The sequence below is a fragment of the Eutrema salsugineum genome, unplaced genomic scaffold (genome assembly GCF_000478725.1).
Source record: "Eutrema salsugineum unplaced genomic scaffold, Eutsalg1_0 scaffold_5, whole genome shotgun sequence".
NCBI lineage: Eukaryota > Viridiplantae > Streptophyta > Magnoliopsida > Brassicales > Brassicaceae > Eutrema > Eutrema salsugineum.
The window spans coordinates 10773812-10792286 of NW_006256612.1; the positions used below are offsets into that span (position 1 = coordinate 10773812).

General features: G+C 35.5%; 6 protein-coding genes across 9 annotated transcripts in view; 2 read left to right on the plus strand and 4 right to left on the minus strand.

The window, feature by feature from the left end:
- Window positions 1–214: 214 nt before the first annotated feature.
- On the minus strand, window positions 215–3257 carry LOC18993496 (protein root UVB sensitive 3). Of its 3 annotated transcripts, none has more exons than XR_002898010.1 (15): window positions 3117–3257; window positions 2961–3018; window positions 2816–2875; window positions 2677–2715; window positions 2540–2602; window positions 2375–2431; window positions 2107–2170; window positions 1884–1967; window positions 1700–1782; window positions 1475–1604; window positions 1300–1392; window positions 1037–1158; window positions 888–931; window positions 591–778; window positions 215–493 (listed from the first exon to the last, which is right to left on the minus strand). XR_002898010.1 is itself a non-coding variant. In XM_006417028.2 (15 exons), the coding sequence occupies exons 1-15, from the start codon at window positions 3236–3238 to the stop codon at window positions 395–397; spliced, it is 1323 nt and encodes a 440-aa protein (XP_006417091.1). In that variant the 5' UTR covers window positions 3239–3257; the 3' UTR covers window positions 215–394. The 3 variants fall into 3 exon arrangements, 2 of the variants coding, with proteins under 2 accessions (XP_006417091.1, XP_024008322.1); XM_006417028.2 differs by having other exon boundaries at window positions 1037–1175; XM_024152554.1 differs by lacking the exon at window positions 215–493 and having other exon boundaries at window positions 662–931.
- A 3385-nt stretch (window positions 3258–6642) lies between these two features.
- On the plus strand, window positions 6643–7765 carry LOC112084037 (defensin-like protein 285). The gene is made up of 2 exons (XM_024152301.1): window positions 6643–6727; window positions 7494–7765. Exons 1-2 carry the CDS (start codon window positions 6670–6672, stop codon window positions 7763–7765), a joined length of 330 nt encoding a protein of 109 aa, XP_024008069.1. The 5' UTR covers window positions 6643–6669.
- A 619-nt stretch (window positions 7766–8384) lies between these two features.
- Window positions 8385–11456, plus strand: LOC18993497 (probable inactive purple acid phosphatase 1). Its single transcript, XM_006417029.2, has 11 exons — window positions 8385–8563; window positions 8708–8907; window positions 9007–9098; window positions 9188–9254; window positions 9343–9465; window positions 9553–9645; window positions 9722–9933; window positions 10038–10170; window positions 10249–10454; window positions 10539–10974; window positions 11064–11456. The coding sequence occupies exons 2-11, from the start codon at window positions 8728–8730 to the stop codon at window positions 11367–11369; spliced, it is 1848 nt and encodes a 615-aa protein (XP_006417092.1). The 5' UTR covers window positions 8385–8563; window positions 8708–8727; the 3' UTR covers window positions 11370–11456.
- Window positions 11457–11493: 37 nt separating this feature from the next.
- LOC18993498 (ninja-family protein AFP2) lies at window positions 11494–13230 on the minus strand. Of its 2 annotated transcripts, none has more exons than XM_006417030.2 (3): window positions 13001–13230; window positions 12202–12914; window positions 11494–12118 (listed from the first exon to the last, which is right to left on the minus strand). In XM_006417030.2, the coding sequence occupies exons 2-3, from the start codon at window positions 12833–12835 to the stop codon at window positions 11718–11720; spliced, it is 1035 nt and encodes a 344-aa protein (XP_006417093.1). In that variant the 5' UTR covers window positions 12836–12914; window positions 13001–13230; the 3' UTR covers window positions 11494–11717. The 2 variants fall into 2 exon arrangements, with proteins under 2 accessions (XP_006417093.1, XP_024008662.1); XM_024152894.1 differs by having other exon boundaries at window positions 13039–13103.
- A 2996-nt stretch (window positions 13231–16226) lies between these two features.
- Window positions 16227–16869, minus strand: LOC18993499 (E3 ubiquitin-protein ligase At3g02290). Its single transcript, XM_006417031.2, has 2 exons — window positions 16651–16869; window positions 16227–16532 (listed from the first exon to the last, which is right to left on the minus strand). Exons 1-2 carry the CDS (start codon window positions 16867–16869, stop codon window positions 16227–16229), a joined length of 525 nt encoding a protein of 174 aa, XP_006417094.2.
- A 566-nt stretch (window positions 16870–17435) lies between these two features.
- Window positions 17436–18475, minus strand: part of LOC18993500 (putative G3BP-like protein) — a 2761-nt gene continuing 1721 nt past the window's right edge. The window contains exons 5-8 of the mRNA XM_006417032.2: window positions 18282–18403; window positions 18123–18188; window positions 17970–18030; window positions 17436–17886 (exon numbers count right to left, since the gene is read on the minus strand). Of these exons, the coding sequence (XP_006417095.2) occupies window positions 17651–17886; window positions 17970–18030; window positions 18123–18188; window positions 18282–18403 (485 nt within the window). The 3' untranslated portion in view covers window positions 17436–17650. The remainder of the gene's footprint in view (window positions 17887–17969; window positions 18031–18122; window positions 18189–18281; window positions 18404–18475) is intronic.

The following is an 18475-nucleotide window of genomic DNA, read 5'->3' on the forward strand; positions in this document are numbered from 1 at the left end:
GATTAATGCAAAAATCGGTTAGTTTTGTAGTAATCGATTAAGAATATTTTAGGAAATTTTCCAAAATGATTGATTTATTTTTTTGGAGATTTGATATCTTTTTCTTTCTTTTGGTCAAAGGAGATTTGATATCTAAACAATCTTCCAAAAATCTTTTTTTATTTTGTTAATTATAAAACCAAACGAAAAAGGAAAAACGATGATTAAGATTCGGTTAAGAAATTGCACTTAATATTAAGATTTTATTGGTAACAATTGAGGAGAGTTGGTATCACCATACTTGAGAGCTCACACTGATGAAATCTATAGATAGAAATCCTTCAAAAAGCATATGATCCAAATTGGTACTAATGGAAACCAAGAACTAACATGTTTTGCCCGAAAGCGATAAAGCTCAGTCAATCTTGGCACCCGAAGAGTGAGATAACCAGTTTGCTCTCCAAGTAATGGAAGGAGAAAGAAGACGCTCTGTTTTCCAACCTCCTGATCTCAGCTTCATAAAGAGGAGAGAACGAAAAAACAAGAAAAAGAGTGAAACATCAAAAGTTAACACAGTTGATTTCACGTTGTAATGATCTAATCTAATATACCTTGTTGAGAAACTCGTCATAGTGTTTATCCATCCAAGCTTCTCCTTGTGGATAAAAAGCTGTGGTTTCTTCCATAACGTTTGCCATAACAATCGCGTGAATATATGATTTCAACACATCTGCAGCCGCTGAGTCTTTGTGCAAGATCACACTAACACTTCCCTTTCTATGTGCCAATAAGTACTTAGCTGCGGGAGTGTGCAATAGACAAGAACAGCGAGTTTACCCCCAAAACCAAACGTTTCCAAATATCATTACAGAGCAGAAAAAGTCCAAGGGAAAGAAAATCAATCAAACCATTCTTATGAGAAGAAGCTCCAACACCATTTAGGAGCTGCATCCTGCAAATAAATTTGTCAACCTCACACAGATCATTTCCCTTAAAGCTGAGATAATCTCAGTTTCTTACAGACCGTGATTTGTAGTGATTCAAGTATATAACTTACATATCTGGACGAGGGAGAGAAGAAACTTTCACACCTAAGTGCACTCTCTTATGCAATGGGTTTGAAATAGTTGACCTCAATGAAGTAGCCCACACGGGCAACACACCCTCCATTGAAGAAACCTGTTCGGGAGAGAGAACTGGCGACATGTTTAGTTAAAGAAAGTTACTGATATATAATGCAATGATAAAGAGGAACCAATATAAAAACAAAGGGAAGCTATTAAAACGTTCTAAGAATCAATGATGCATTTTTGAAATTACCTTGGCCAGTTTGCATGAAATGTGCTAGAAGAATCGAACTCCTCTCCATGTTTAACGAATTCAATACAAGACACCGGACAGCTCTATAGTTTGCTAGATATTTAAGAAAGGTTTAATGAGAAAAGTTAGAGAAATCCTGATTTGAACTAGGCTTTAACCTTCATCTGTAACTTACCATACATATGAAACACGGTGAGAGAGAGAAACGAAAACCAAATAGCCAAAGGGTTTCCAGAGGTAAACCGAGCTAGCAACATTCCCAATGACATGCCCATCATCGTTGCCATAGTCTCTTGGCTTCCTTCCTTTCAATAGATAGACAGACAAGAAATCAAACTACTAAAAAATTTCACATTTTTAAGTTTCTTAATCATTCACAGTGAAAAGAAGTTAAGAATACCTTTGCAGATATATCGGCTGCATTGTCTTGGAGGGCAAAGTGCTGAGTTAGAGCTGCTCTGGTTGCTCCACTTGCAACACCAGCTAATTCAATTAACGGAGATCGAAAAAAAATGTTAAAGATCGATATGTCAGCTACAGTGAAAGCCGTAAGTTCTATGTTTGATGCAGGTGGTGAAACTTACTAAATGATCTTGATAGGCTCCCTAAGCAAACCACAATGATAAAAGCAGATGGAAACAGAGGGGAAAGAAGGTCCATTAGCATTCCTGCAACAATCGCAACAAAAGCTTTTTAGTCATTCAAAGTCTCTGAGAACCAAATACAGTATATTTATTTCAAGAGTGGATGTGGCAACTAACTATTATTGTACTGATGTATTGAAAAATAAAGAACAAAAGAACATACCGATATCGTTCATCAAGTCAGCAACTAGACGCCACATTTTTGCATTACTATCCAGGTTGGAACCCTGAAGAACAGAAAAATCAGATAGTTCTCATATTGCATTAGATATTGATGCTCAGAAAACAAAAGAGAATCAATTATTGGTAATAAAACAGCAAAGTTCTCACACAACATAAAAAAAACAACGAAACCAGGCTAAATTTGAAGAAGAAGAAAACGTAAGAGAAATTTAAGGTATATGATTTGGCAGTATCTACGATATAAACACCTGATAGAATGTGAACAATATGCCTCCAAGCATCCCAGAAAAATCTCTCAGAAACCACTGCATATTACAAACAAGATATAATCACTATAATCCATAGTGCTTGAGAGGGCCAATGAGTTCCAAAGTAGGAGAAATATGTTATATTTCAGCACCAACAAAACTCACCTGAAATGTCGCACCTATAACTGTTGCGGATTTCTCACCAACCCCAATTGCACTCAAAAGAGCCTGACAAGTACTCAAAATCAGAAATGCTACAGCAGACAAATTAAAGAACTCAAAAGTCCAAAACTTGATCTCACCTGAGTGGAAAGCATCATCTTTATATAAGTTGATAGCCCCTGCAAGAAAGAAAAAAAAACATACTGAAATCCCAAATTCAAAGACAAATCAAGTTTGACAGTTGCCATAAGGCATACAAGCATATTATCTCACATATACCTGTAACGTGTCCCATAATTGAAACCCTACATAATCCGGAGTAACACTACCAGGAAAACCCTGCATTGAGCAAAGCAAAACCCATTTGCCTCAGTGACCTTAAAAACGAGGCTAGAGGGAAAACAGAAAGAAAGAAATCACTTGCCTCCGGTACAAATGCTTGAAGAACTCGTCTCCATACATGGTTGAAGCGATTAGCAGACCTATGATGAATTACCCGCAGGAGAAAAAATCTTAAATTTGTAGAGGCTTCACTCGAAGCAACCAGATTTGGATTGAAATAGAGGAAGAAAGGGAAGACCTTCGGATGGAGAGAGAAGGGGAGGCAGTGATGGTTGCTGTTCTGAAAAGCTTAGTAGAAGAAGAACCATTCCACTCTTCGAGTGTAATTGATGCGCAATCAGTGAGTTCTTCTTCTCCCATGGCGAATTTTGGCTTCTTACCGAAGATGTTGCAAGAAAGAATATGAATTTTTAATTGACTTTCAAATGTTTAGACTTTTTTTTAGTATAGGTGCTCTGGGTTTGGGTTTCAATTGCGACTGAACTAGAAATGACCCAATTGCTCTTTTCAACTAACCTCTTTACGCAAAATCAGTCTAATTTTAAAAGAAGGATCGATCGTTGGAGACAACTTACAAACACTCCTCACTGATAATTTGATTACCCCAATGCTTAACAGATTCCATTTGCAACTATAAATACACATATAGTTTCCACACTAACACCAATTATCTCGTCACTTAAAGTTACCGTCTTTCATTTTCTTCTATAGTTGCCTCTGTTAATTTCTTTTCATTGTGGTCACTGGTAATGTTTCATCCTGTTTTGAATCCATTTGCTAGGTTTTGATCATCATTCACCAACTTTATCGATGTTGTTTCATATAAATTTATCTCTATAACACAGTTGGTATACTTGTATCATATCAAGTTTTGTCGTCAACCAATTTACCATATTCACATCTTCTGTACATGTGGTTCTTTTGCTCTTTATTGTTTCGTAACATATCTTTGGATATTGTTGTCAACCAATATATCATATTCATCTTCTGTACATGTGGTTCTTTTGCTCTTTATTGTTTGGTAACATATTGGACATTTGTTTCAAACTCTTCTTGTGAGACATGGAAAAACTCTTTGCTATCTTGATGAAAACTCTTTGCTAACTTGATGACTATCATATAAGCTCTTGGAGCAATTGTAGAGGAATAATCTCATCGAGACGACAAAACGAACCTTTATGAGGAATTGCTATCCATAAGACAACATTTTATCCCAATGAAAAAGCTTATGTCAAAGCCTTTCCAACAGTTCGTAGAACTAATGTAAACCGTTCTCTATTGATATCAGAAACATATCCAGACTCTTTATTAACCACCGTTGATTTAACTTCATTCCATATTTTCAGGGTCAAGAACGCTAGTGGTGTTGGTTGAATGTAGTTCTCAGCATCCATCAAATGATAATTAGATCGGAGTATTTTCTTTTGCAGATTACAAAAATATATCAAAACTTCTTGTTAATAGCTTATTCAAATCTTAAGTTAAAAATTCTTTTCTAATTTTTTTTTTTGCATAATTTCATTACACTTTTATTATTAAGCATAAATTAGGTATAAATTGAACATAAATTTGGCATAAATTAGGCATAAATTTTCCAGTTGTGTGCATTCATCTAGAATAACGAATATTAGTTTATATTTTCTCCTTTTTTGGACAAGATTATCTCCAACGTGTTGTAATCTTTGGAGACATGGGAAAGATTTAATTTAGAACTGTCAATCGGGCCGTCCACCCCGTCCTCCGTCCACCATTTAATTTAACGGACATAATTGGATTGGTTGTAATGGATATCGGACCAAAAAATATCTACACCCAAATTGGACCATATCCAGATGGTCTTTTCACAGGCTGCCCATATTATTCTGTTGACTTTTTATTTGATATGTTGACTTTTGTTTCTTTTACTAATATAGATCAAATTTTTTTAATTTTCTGAATATTTGTTTGATCTTTTGGCTACTACAAAATTGATAATTCTATATTTTTTTTTAATTTATATATTGAAAATGTTTGAGTTTTTATTATAAAAAGGATGAAGAAGAATTAAGAATCTTTGAATATACGAAGTACTTTTAACATAAAGTAACAAACCAAAACTACAAGTAATTTTAACATAATAAATCATTAGTACCCACAAACTATTAAGTATTTTTAACATAACAAATTATTAGTGCTCACAAATTACTAAGTTATTTGAGAAAATCCATCACATTATGCTTCTTTTTCTTCCTCGTCAACAAACTCGATCTCATCACCTACAAAATTGAAGAAGAATTTAATAAGAAATCATCACCTAAAATATGAAAAAAAAATGTGAACTCATCACCTAAATTATTACCATTTCATTTCATATCTTCACGGTCAAGAACGCTAGTGGGTGTTGGTTGAATATAGTTCTCAGCTCCCATCAAATGATAATTAGATTGGAGTATTTTCTTATGCAGATTTCAAATAGATATCAAAACTTCTTGTTAATAGCTTATTCAAATCTTAAGTTAAAATTTATTTTCTAATTTTTTTTGTTGCATAATTTCATTACACCTTTATAACTAAGCATAAATTATGTATAAATTAAGCATAAATTTGGCATAAATTAGACATAAATTTTCCAGTTGTGCATTCGTCTAGAATGACGAGTATCAGTTTATATTTTCTCCTTTTTTGGGCCAAGATTATCTCCAACGTGTTTATGGGAAAGGTTTAATCTTTCTCCCAAATCACATTGATCCATTTTCTTGTTTTCCAAACTGTTCATGATGTAAGGCTGAAACGCATTCATACCGTTACTGTGCCTTGTAAGTTGAGGTTGATGACTCAAATGAGTACAAAGATTTCCAACGCGTTTCTTTGTTTCGAGTCACATATTTCAATGTTGCAGTAAAAAAATACAACTAAAACTTTAATTAAATATGTGAAATTATCAGAAATTATTTTTCAAAGATGTGTATATCTAATGAACCTACACTTTTTCATTTGTTAGAATTGTTTATTACCAGAACAGATTAATTGTTGAAAATCACTACAATGTTTCAATTTTAAAAAATAAGGTAATGTATGTGGCAGGGTTATCTAGTAAATGATTGTAAGATATATATATATCAATATATTTGAATTTTAAAGATAAGTAATCTACTTCAAAAGATTTTCACTATCATAGTAATGAGGGTAGAACATAGTGAAATATCGGGTAAATGATTTGCAAGACTAGCTAGTCTATAATCCTTCGAATTTTTTCTTGAAATATTGACTGACCTCCAGACGAGTATGCGTGATCTACAGACTAAGAATTGGTTTACACACATGGGAATCTACGAACAAGAAAACTATGGTGTATATGGATTGATCATTTTAACTATCTTAAAATGTATTATAATGCAAATAATTTGATCTGTTGTTAAAATATCCATTACCATTTTAATTCATTAGTCAAATCTAGTATTAACGACACCTTAACTTTTCCAAAAATGAAGAATTAGACTCAATCCATTAGTCAAATATATAATATTTAATTAATTAGTCAAATCTAGTATTAATTACACCTACACCTAAATAAGTACATGAACCATGAAATATACTTATATCTTTTTCATAGGCATATCATAAGTACATGAACCATAAATTATTTAGACGTGTAGATTTAGCTAAGGTAAAAAAAAACTGTAACGTAATTAGGATAATGCTCTTTGGCTCTAGTTTCCACTTTCTACACCCACTAGTTAAATGCTCTATAAAAAAGAGATGAAGCATAGCTTAGTTTCACCATTGAAGCGAAAAAAAAACATATTAGAAATATGAAGAACATCACCTTTAAGCTAATTTTATGTGTTTCTCTTGTTGTCGTTGCCTTCGGTAAGTATATACATATCTTTCAAATCTTAATTTAATAAATGAAATCATATATGAATATATGGTTAAAACTTGCGGGAAACAAGATTTAGGCTATCAAAAAACTATGTTTAAAACACGTCTTGAGCATTATCTGTTAACTACAGTTTTTCGTACGAAAGAGAAATTTAACAGGCATAAGAGCATCATTATCGGCGTCTTTAAAAGCGTTTTTAGTAAAAACTTAATATTTTAAAAATGAGTTAGGAGAGAGAATGAGTAAAAACGTCTCTTAATTGAGGACGTTTGTATACGTCTTTTAATTGTACGTGGAAACCTGGAATTGGTTAGAAAAATTGGGAAGAGAGAATGGGTTTGTTTTGTTTTCTTTTTCATTTCTTCCATTTTCTTTTTTTCTCTTCGACACCTTGGTTTCTCCAATGCATACACCAAATACATGAGTCTTTAAACACAATTTCTTATTCACCTTTTTACTCAGACAATAATTAAAAATTACCTTAAAGACCCAAAAGGGTTTCTACCGATAATGATGGTCTTAGAGAAACAATAGGTAAAATCTTAGTCATGGTATTTATTAATAGGTATTAGTCATGGTATTTTTAAGTGTAGAAAATATAAATAAAGGTTTAATTTTGTGTTCCACTCTCGTTCTCAAACGAGATTTGGGCAAAGTATATGAAAGCCAACGATAGAAATCAATCTTATCAATCATTTTGTTCAGATGACAATCCATGCATGTTGGGACTAACACATCATTGATCTTATGTAGGACAAGATCTTGCAAAAGCCGGTGTGAATCATCTAGGGATTTGTGACACAGACCTTGAGTGCCAAGGCATGCGTTGTGACAGGGGTAATGGATATTGTGATCAGAAGGACGGAAAATGCAAGTGTCCTAAGTTACAAGCGATGTATACAAATAGAGCTGGTGTGAATCATCTAGGGATTTGTGACACGGACCTTGAGTGCCAAGGCATGCGTTGTGACAGGGGTGATGGATATTGCGATCAAAAGGATGGAAAATGCAAGTGTCCAAAATAAAATAAAAATATGTTAAAATTTCGCAAGTAAACATACTTTATGAAGAAGTCAAAATATATCAGTAAGTTTACTAATTTTCCATTATGAGTTCTTCCTCGAACAACATAAATGAATATTAATCCAAATCGGATATTTGCTGAGTTACGATTAGATTGGTTCAACCGGATGGTTTGGATCGGACAATACCCAAAGTTCTGTATTTTATTACGTTGAGGTTCTCTTCTTTTTTGGGCAGAATATTTCGTGGTTGCTCTGTTATGTTTATTATTTTTCAGATTCAGCATGTGGTATTCAGTTTATTGTGTTGTGTTTTGACGTTGGTTGATTTTCATTACCTAAACTTAAAAATCAGTTCAGTGTTTTTTATTATTTGGTACAACGTCCTACCTTATCTAAGTTTGGGTCCGGTTTGGATCTTAAGAAAGCCGATCCGATTTTAAACCAAAAGATTCTTATGAGACTCGAGGATAAAAATGTAACATATATATTGTTCCTTTTTTAAAGACATCAGAAAAATCTCGTCTTTCCTATAAAATAAACAGTATTGAAATCCCAAAGTCAAAACAGTGCGAATCAAATTTAAACTTCTGATGTGAATCCTACTCTAGTGTCATGAAAATTGGCCGTTGACGAGCAAAGCCTTTGATGTGGGAATCTCAAGACCGCATATTCTAAAACTTAGCCCCAGTTTTTTTAAAGGACTCCTCCAATTTTTCTAATTTCCTTCAAAGCTACAATCTTTCATTTTCTCGTATTGCTCCGATTCGTTTGATTAAAAGCAAAACGAAGTTTTCACTGGTAATGTCCTCAATCTGTCTTTTTGAATCCAATTGCAAATTCGTTGTGTTTTTGGTTTTCTTCAAATGCCCACTTGACTTTGATGATTTTGGATTTGACCAAGTGTTCAATTTCTGCTCACATGTGGTTTCTCTTGTGTTTCAGTATCTTCTTTCTCTTACGACATGAGAGACGAACAAGCTCTTGCAATCTTGGTGACTTTTGTACTGTTAGCTCTTGCAGCATTTCAAGAAGTGAAATCTCATAAAGACCAACCTTTATCAGGAATTGCTATCCATAAAACAACATTCAATCTCATTGAAAAAGCTTATGTCAAAGCCTCCCCAACAGTTCTTGGATCTAATGTAATAACTATTCTCTCTCCTTTTTATAGATATTTCAGATCTTTCCTTGGATTTATGATGAAATGCTAAACTTCAATTCTTTTTTTTTTTATTTGGCAGGTTCAACATAGTGAAATGGTGTTGGTCGAATATAGCTCTCCGAAACCATCAGATGATGATTGGATTGGAGTGTTTTCTCCTGCAGACTTCAAGTAGATTAACACATTCATTCTCATCAACTTCGTTCTGAGACTGAAACAATGAGTGTTATGTTTAATACTTTTTGTTGTTGTTCCTACAGTGCTTCGGCTTGTCCAGGAGATAACAAAATGGTGAATCCACCTCAGCTGTGTTCCGCTCCTATCAAGGTTTTTCTTTTCTCTCATAGCATGATTTACCATTGTTCTTGATTTTTCTTCTCTGTAACAAGTGTTTAGCTTTTTTCCTCTTTTGCAGTTTCAATATGCAAACTATAGTAATACAAGATACAACAATACCGGCTTCGGTTCCTTGAAGCTTCAACTGATCAACCAGAGATCTGATTTCTCTTTCGCGCTCTTTTCTGGCGGTTTGTTGAATGTAACACTCTCATTCACCAACAAGTTCTTTAGCTTCAAAGGTTTTTAGTTAACCATTCCTTGGTTTTGCTTTTAACTTGTGTTATAGCCAAAGCTTGAGGCAGTCTCAAACAAAGTAAGCTTTGAGAACCCAAATGCACCAGTTTACCCGCGTCTTGCGCTAGGCAAAGAATGGGATGAAGTAAGTTTCTGAAAACCCTCTGATGATTATTTTCTGTGGAAATGACCCAAAGAAGTGGCAATGAATCTGTGAATAGATGACAGTGACATGGACTAGTGGTTATGGAATCAACATTGCTGAACCTGTTGTCGAGTGGGGAGTCAAAGGAAGAGAGCGTAAACTCTCACCTGCTGGGACATTGACCTTCCAGCGTAATAGCATGTGCGGTGCTCCTGCAAGAACGGTGGGATGGCGTGATCCCGGATACATACACACAGCTTTTCTCAAAGAGTTGTGGCCTAACTCCAAGTATGTGCCATGTGTTTTCTCTGTTCTAAAACGAGTAATCGGCTTAAGGGAGGGACCTAATATATATGCATGAATCACTGAGACTTGATATGATTGTTATACAGATATACCTACAGAGTTGGGCATAGATTGTCCAACGGTGCATTCGTCTGGAGTAAAGAGTATCAATTCAAATCTTCTCCATTTCCAGGCCAAAACTCTCTCCAACATGTTGTCATCTTTGGAGACATGGGAAAGGTTTGATATTTTTTAAGACTAAGAGTAGATCAGATTGTCTCTGAGCCACATTCATACCTTTCTTGTTCTATATTCCAGGCTGAGGTTGATGGCTCAAACGAGTACAACGATTTCCAACGCGCTTCTCTCAACACCACAAAGCAGCTTATCAAAGATCTAAAGAAGACAGATGCAGTTTTCCATATTGGAGATATCTGTTATGCAAACGGATACCTTTCGCAATGGGACCAATTCACAGCTCAGATTGAGCCAATTGCTTCCACTGTTCCATACATGATTGCAAGGTTTTACCTTTTTTTTCTTTACTTTCTTACAAAGTTGTTGGCTTTCTTGTTTACCGAGTCCCGCATATATTGGCTCTGTTGCAGCGGAAACCATGAACGTGACTGGCCCAACTCGGGATCGTTTTACCAGAATTTAGACTCTGGAGGAGAATGCGGTGTACCAGCGGAGACAATGTTCTACGTTCCTGCTCAAAACAGAGCCAAGTTCTGGTACTCGAGTGACTATGGAATGTTTAGATTCTGCGTGGCTGACACAGAACACGACTGGAGAGAAGGAACAGAGCAATACAACTTCATCGAGCATTGCTTAGCATCAGTGGACAGAAAAAAGCAGCCGTGGCTCATATTCTTAGCTCATCGAGTGCTCGGCTATTCCTCAACATCGTTCTATGCAGAAGAAGGCTCTTTTGGCGAACCAATGGGAAGAGATAGTCTTCAAAAGCTCTGGCAGAAATACAAAGTCGACATTGCAATCTATGGCCACGCACATAACTACGAGAGAACATGCCCGGTTTATCAGGTAAACATCCACCACAAGTATATCAAGAATGGTTCATAAAAAACAAAAAATCACTCCATTGTTCTGTTGCTTTTTGTGTGTGTGTGTAGAGTGTATGCACGAGTAATGAGAAGAGCAACTACAAGGGTCCGTTGAATGGGACGATCCACGTTGTTGCTGGAGGTGGAGGAGCTGGTCTTGCTGAATTCTCCGAGCTACAACCGAATTGGAGTCTGTTCAGAGATTACGACTACGGATTCGTTAAACTTACAGCAATTGATTACTCCAATCTTCTGTTCGAGTACAAGAAGAGCAGCGACGGACGAGTCCATGATTCATTCAAGATATCAAGAGATTACAGTGACGTCTTGGCTTGTGCTGTTGATAGTTGCCCCGCAACAACACTTGCTTCATAAGAATACGATCTTGCAACTGCGTGAACTCTTTCTCTGTTGTAGGGATCACACACACATCAATTATACGCACTGACAATTTAAGTTTCAGAAAGGTTTCTTCCCGACTTATTTATCATCTTCCGACATAACTGAAGTTTCAGTTCTTAGACACTCATTTGATGGTTCTTTTGATGTTCTCATGTATTACACTTAAAATACAAGAGAATCTTGATCTTCATCCTAATCCTCAACACCAAGATTGAGATTTGGCATTTTCATTCTCAAAGCCAAACTAAGCAGAAATCCGAAAGATAAAAACAACAAGAAATGAAACAAGAAGAGAAATACACATCCGGTTCTTTCTTTGTTTCAAAACGTTGACGAAGAAGTATTGACAACGATATGCCGAAGAGGACGATCCACATCTCCTCCTCCACCATGTTTAACAAACTCAGCGGGTGTCAAGAAACTGCCATGGCAAATGCACATTATCCGAACTTCCTCTCCTTTCCCGTACTTGTACAGAATCCCATCAACACGTCTTCCGTTAGGACCGTCTCCTTTGGTAAACACACAAGGCATGTCGAACAAACCAGTAGACGTAGCCGTGCCTTTGCCTTTCCTATCCACAGATTCATCTTCTCTTCTCACTCCTTTCTCATTCTCCTTCTCATTCGCTCTTGGTTTCTCCGTTCCTTGGCTTCCGCTAGTAGAAGAACATCTTGTCATGATCTTCGGGCTTCTTTCGTCACCGCAACTGTTTGATGAACCTACAAGACAGTTCAAGTTTTCTCAGTTTCTTTCCAACAACAATGTCACTAATCTTAAAAAGCAAAAAAAAATTGAACTCTACCTTGTTGATTCTTGTTGTCCAGCTCTGACAAGCATGAAGAGCTGCCTCCTCCTCCTCTTCCTCCATCGGAATCAAAAGACACTTGTCCATTAGAAGAAACCAAATGTCTCTGCAAAAACCCGCTTTTACTCGCAGTGGCCCATCTCTCGGACTCAAACGACGGCGTTTGGTCAACTCTGAAACTCTGTTTCTCACATCTCCTCCTCTTAGCTTCCATTCTCCTCAGCGACTGCATCTCTTTCCTTTTCCTCCATTCCTCTTCCATCTCCGCCGGTAACGACGTCGTTCTAGCTAAACCCACCGTGTAATTCTCCGGCTCGACCTCCGTCTCGGACACAAACGTCGTCGAGTCATCAAACGGCACAGTTCCGATAACAGAGGAAGATCGTTTGAGCTTCCTTGGAGTCTTGTCTACTCCGAATCGACCTCCTAAAGACAAACCCAGATTCAGCTCAATCGCACTCTCATCATCGCAGTCTGTTTCTCCACCATGAAACGATCTTCCACCGCCGTTTTCAGACATAAAACCTCGTAACAGATCTCTCGGGTATTTATCTATGTCCAGAGAAAGATTTGTCGACACCGTCATTTCTCTGTTCCATGCCCTTTGTTGTCTGCTTGCTTCTTCCCCCATAGATTCCGGAACAACAGAAACGGAAAGAGAAACGAGATTTTTTTTTTTGTTCTCCTTACTTAAAGAAGAAATGAAAATTCTGAATGTCACATCAGGTCAAAATCAGAATTCCACAGAAAATCTCACAAAATCATGAAATAAACATATAATGGAACAATTACATACGGAGAAAATAATTATGGAACAGAACTCGCCGGAGTTACCAGAGATGGCGAAGAAGACGAAGAGGTAAAATCGACAGTTGAAGAGTAGAGACGGAGAAGAAGAAGAAAACCCTTTTTAGACATTAGAGAGATAAAAGAGAAAAAGAAGAAGAAAGAGAGACAGCTCCTTGACTGAGAGGAGGCAAGTGGCCGCCGAGAGAGCTGCCTGAACGACACGTGGCCGGTGGATTACGTCGGCGTTCCATAGCGCTGCTTGAAGAAACGTGTCTTAAAGCGACTGAGTTAATCAGAGTCACGACACGTGTCTCCCAGGTAAAAGATCCGTTTTCTCTCTATTTATTTTTTTGTCTCCAATTTTTTCTTATCTTCGGCCCCAATAAAGTAAAAACTTCTAAACCAGATTAAACTTTTTAATAAAAAAAAACTAAAAACCAGAATCGATTCCATTTCCAAGTGCTTAAAATTATTACTTAAAAATTTGTGCTAGATAACCTTTTTACTATTCATATTTAGTTAAATGGAAAAATACACTATTATTTTTTTTTAAATACACTAATGCCCTTACATTATCTTTTCGCCTAGACCCCTATATACAATTTCCTCTGCTGCATCTCTCATCCTTTATAAATCAGTAAGTATCTAAATCCCGTAACTTTTTATTTCTATTATACAGTTTTCACATCTAATTTCATCGATTGCATGTTAACATTTCTGTAGATGTCGAATTTGAATTTCTCCGGGAGGTTCTTCGCTGCCGAGCAAGAGCCGATTGGTAAAAGGGTGAACTCGTACCAGAAATCGAAATCCCATAACTTTTTTATTTCTATTATACAGTTTTCACATCTAATTTCATCGATTGCGTGTTAACATTTCTGTAGATGTCGAATCTGAATTTCTCCGAGAGGTTCTTCGCTGCCAGGCAAGAGCCGATTGGTGAAAGGATAAACTCGTACCAGAAATCGAAAACCATTTCAACTATTTTTAAAGTCCTTGATGAAAACAAATCAAAAGTTACGATTTTGATTATGATTTTGATTTCTAGTTATTATTGGTGACTATTGTTCATATATTGTGGTTTCTGGAGATTGAAGATGAAATATAGAATCAATGTTTTCTGATGAATATAATAAGTTAATCTAAAGGTTGATGATTTACAATTTTACTTATCTTGTGAAATAAAAAATTAGAGCTATATCAAAATGTTTAAATCGTATAATAACATGCAAACACTTATAGATAACATGTAAGTTAACCAACAATGATTAAGTTACCATGTTAAAACAAGTGTTAGCAGTACATTTACATATTTACTTGATACAATAAATTTTAACATGATACAATAACATGTAACTTGTTACCATAATCTAACGGGATATTGATCCATAACTTGTTTTAGTTCATTGATCTTTGCGACGAAGCTCTCTGTCATAAAGTGACGGACACAATCACCAAAATCAAGCATCAGATCTTACCAGATCAATCGAAGCTAACTGAGATTTTCAGCGATTTAGGTTTTATAGATTCCACTAGTTTGACGGAAGAAATACAGAGGTTGGAGAAATCAAACACGTGATCAGATCGACGAGAGATCCAAATTCTCCGCCACATCTCTCATCAAATTTGTTTGTTATTCAATCTGCGTGATGCCTTCAACACGATCCTTCGACGCTGTCATTGAATCTTGATTTCGACCACTATAAGTCGTTGTCAGACGCAAATATCTTGGCGGCTATCTAGTGTCTGATCACGTTGGAGTATGTTAAAAATGTATAAATTTATCATGCTAATAAAATATATACTTTGTTAACAAGTTATGTAATTGTATTAGCTATATATATACATATGTAGTTTGTTAACAAGTTATGTAATTGTATAACTTATATATTAACTAGATGAGAGCGAAAAACATCTCGTGACGAAAATTAAGTTAATAAATAATAATAAAAAAACAAGAAGGGTTAGAAAGTAATTAACATACCGACTAAATACTGTAAATGGAGTTTTACATCTTCTCTTTCTTATTTAACTAATTTTAACCACGTTTTGATATTTCTAGCAAATTGACTCTTATTACTTCGGATGATAATAATTTCAAAAATGAAGTTTGTCTAATGAAATTTGATTTGGAGAGGTAAGAAAGAACAGAGGAAACACATAATTGAAATTGATAAATCTAGCGACTCGACAACGTCACTCACGTGGGTTGGACCGAGGGACCCACGACGAAGCAAGTTGCTTGTGAAAAAGTGACGGATAATAACACTTCTTCCATGTTAATAAAAAGAAAAGGTAATTTACTTAATAATTCCACAAAAGGCAAGTTCAATAAATCTAGTAAAAGACTAAATATAATTATAAAGTATTTAATGTAAAAAAATATATATAACTATACTAATCTTGTGATAGAGAAGAGTAGTTTATAATCCAATTTTGTGTAAAGTCGAGTGTTATTGATTCAGTGATAGTTAGGTTGGAGAATGAAATCTACAAGTTGAAAAAGAAGATTTTTAAGAATCCTTGGTGGGTCACTTTGTTTGAGTCAAGTGGGGGACCAACTTGAAGATTTATAAAGCATCAAAACGAAATTGACACGTGTCATTCACATGTTGGTTCATGTAATAGTGCAACTGATAAAGAAAACTATACGACGTCGCTGCTTCCCCATAGCCAAGCCCATAAGGTATGGGCTGTCCACTTTGGAATTTAAACTTAAAATTAAGGTTTTTATGGATTGTAGTTACTTTGTTTGATTTGGAGTATTTTAACATTTTCAGTGAACTTAAAACTCGGTTAATGATTTTCAATGTACAACGAACGTCCGGTTATCTTTTGGTTATGATGAAAACCGGTCCATATAAAGCTTGGTGATTCAGATCGGAAAGAAAAATGCAATCAAATCAAAAGATATTATCCCACACAAAATCTCAAATGAAAGAAGGGAAGATCGCCTAAGAGATAAACCTACTCCACTAAAACTTCTAATTTATCTCTCTCGCTCTCTGTCTTCCTATAAAACTCTAGATTCTCAAATTCAAATGAACAATAGAAACAACATTAGAGTATTTAAAAAAAAAAAAAAAAGACTCTGGATTGAGCATTTTCAATTCGATCTAATAATCGCAAGAAAAAAAAAAAGATTGAAACTGGAAACACAGTAGTATTTAAAGTGCCAAAATCTCCTTGATAATACTATTTGAAGACAAATATTGAATTATGATCAGAAAACCTTAATTCTCACCTTCAATAGGCAACTTGAAACGGCACAATGGACAAAGGTGGCTGGTCCTAAACCAATCGACGATACATTGATCATCAAACGCGTGCCCACAGGATAAGGTCACGACTATTCTGCCGGCGCCAAACTCCTCTAGACAAATCGCGCAACTATCATCACACGTCGTTATAGACATAGCCTCCTTGTCCGTGTCGTAGATTTTCTTGTTCAGGGACATGACAGCGAGCTTGCTTGCGGGTCTAAAATCCGATATTGGTCTCATCGAATGAGAATTGAACCACTGCCTCCTCTTCCTCTTCTATTTGAGGAGGAGGAATGGGATCAATAGCCATTCTCACTGACAAAGCACAACCTGGAGAATACTCAGGCGACCAATGCACAATATTATCGACAAACATTTAGAGGCCTAACAGTACCTCGGTATCAATCCCAGCATCGCTCAAGAATGGATTCAGTACACTGCTGCCTCCAAAATCTTTAACGAATCCATTGATACGACATTTAACTGGGGACGTAGGGCATGTTCGTACAGGATCAAACATTCCAACAATACTTGCGTAGATTTTTATTGTACCAGCATCTTCCGGTTTTGGATTCTTGTCTATTTCGTGGTCGAAGGATGTTTCGGCGTTCATGACAATACGATCTGAAACACAAGAATGGATTTGGTTTTATGTTCTTTATTTATTTAGATGTGAGGGAGATACTGTATATGCTCTTCAATTATATATATGGACTTTCTCATATTAGAATATGGAAATTAAAAATAAACTGTTTTGAAAAACGAAAAAAATAAACGTCAAAACAAATATTAATAAACCAATAAATAGACAATTCTAAAAAAAAAAGGATTAAGAGATAAAAAATTAAAAATTAAAAAAAAAATCATATTTCAGTTTTAAATATATAAAACCGAATGATTCAAAGTTACTAAGCAAGTCAAAGTCGACTAATAAAAAACGTTAAATTTTTTAAATATTTAATTATTGATTTATAATTTTATAACGAAAAAAAATTATCTTAAAAGACTTTTCCTTAAAATATCGTTTTTCTTAAATTATCTTAAGATTATCTCTTTCTCTCTTTTTCGTAATCTCTCACAGATTAGGATTAGGATTTTTTTTCTTTTTCTTTATCTCTTAAAAGTAATGGTTTTTTCTTTTCCTTTTCTTAGTCCCTAATATAATATACACTACGATTAAATCCCTCCATCACTCAATATAAAAAAAAAATATGATCCCAAACAAAAGCTCAAATGAAAGAAGGGCATATCGCCTAAGAGATGATAAAACCTACTCCAACAAAACTTTTAATTTCTCGCACTCTCCTCTTCCTATAAAAAACTTCAGATTCTCAATTTCAAATGAACAATAACAACAACATTCAGAATATAAAGAAACAAGACTTTAAACTCTTTTAGTCTCTGGATTGAGCATTTTCACGGCCAGCTTTCACCGTACCCTTCTGAGAAACTTTGCCATCACCATTACTAGCCTCACCGTTGCGTGATTCTCCCCGTCTCTCATTTCCATTTCTTCCATAGCCTCGTCCTCCATTATAACCGTTGCCACGAGGCCTAAACCCGTCGTTCCTGTAACCGTTCTCGCTCCTATAACCTCCGTTTCGCATTGAGGATGTACCATCATTGTTGCCTGCAAAGCAGAATCTCAAGGGTTTGAGTTTTTAGATTTTGGTGACAGTATTCACTAAGTAGTAAACTTCACTTTTAACTTACCTCGTTTCTCTTCTATAGAAACTCTCCTGTTTCCAATTCTGATGGCTGACTCTTTGTGAGCCTAGAGTTGTAATCAGCCAGTTTATAATCAGAAGAAAAATCCAGGCTTTTAAATCAAAAGTTGTAAGAGATTAAGACAATGTCTAACGATACCTTGATGACCAGTTTCACAGCTTCAGCATTTTCGTATGTCACAAAACCGAAACAGTTTCCCTTATGCTGAAAATTGAAAATATTTGGATGGTTAAAAGTTTTGGAGGTGGAACAAAGTAATACATGTTTCCTCTAAAGATCAATTCATAAACAACTCACCCTGTAGCTTCTAACTTGGATACCTTTTTCCTTGATAACACCAAAACCTTTGAATACTTCATTGAGTTGCTCCTCTGTAGCGTCCATAGGCAAGTTTGCAACAAATATGGAACCACCCTCAGCTGATACATTACAATATGGCAAACTCACATTAAGACATGGAAAAGATTAAACACGAAAAGGGAACATTTGTG

Excerpts from the sequence above, each read along its gene's own strand:
- LOC18993496 (XM_006417028.2), bottom strand. The coding sequence starts at position 3,238 with ATGGGAGAAGAAGAACTCACTGATTGCGCATCAATTACACTCGAAGAG. Across the intron at positions 2,603-2,676 it reads AGATGATGCTTTCCACTCAG|GCTCTTTTGAGTGCAATTGG; the intron begins GTGAGATCAAGT and ends AGTACTTGTCAG. Across the intron at positions 779-887 it reads AGCTTCTTCTCATAAGAATG|CTAAGTACTTATTGGCACAT; the intron begins GTTTGATTGATT and ends ACACTCCCGCAG.
- LOC112084037 (XM_024152301.1), top strand. The coding sequence starts at position 6,670 with ATGAAGAACATCACCTTTAAGCTAATTTTATGTGTTTCTCTTGTTGTC. Across the intron at positions 6,728-7,493 it reads TCTTGTTGTCGTTGCCTTCG|GACAAGATCTTGCAAAAGCC; the intron begins GTAAGTATATAC and ends GATCTTATGTAG.
- LOC18993497 (XM_006417029.2), top strand. The coding sequence starts at position 8,728 with ATGAGAGACGAACAAGCTCTTGCAATCTTGGTGACTTTTGTACTGTTA. Across the intron at positions 9,255-9,342 it reads TGTGTTCCGCTCCTATCAAG|TTTCAATATGCAAACTATAG; the intron begins GTTTTTCTTTTC and ends CCTCTTTTGCAG. Across the intron at positions 10,455-10,538 it reads GTTCCATACATGATTGCAAG|CGGAAACCATGAACGTGACT; the intron begins GTTTTACCTTTT and ends GCTCTGTTGCAG.
- LOC18993498 (XM_006417030.2), bottom strand. The coding sequence starts at position 12,835 with ATGGGGGAAGAAGCAAGCAGACAACAAAGGGCATGGAACAGAGAAATG. Across the intron at positions 12,119-12,201 it reads GGACAACAAGAATCAACAAG|GTTCATCAAACAGTTGCGGT; the intron begins GTAGAGTTCAAT and ends ACTGTCTTGTAG.
- LOC18993499 (XM_006417031.2), bottom strand. The coding sequence starts at position 16,869 with ATGAACGCCGAAACATCCTTCGACCACGAAATAGACAAGAATCCAAAA. Across the intron at positions 16,533-16,650 it reads ATGCTGGGATTGATACCGAG|AAGAGGAAGAGGAGGCAGTG; the intron begins GTACTGTTAGGC and ends CTCCTCAAATAG.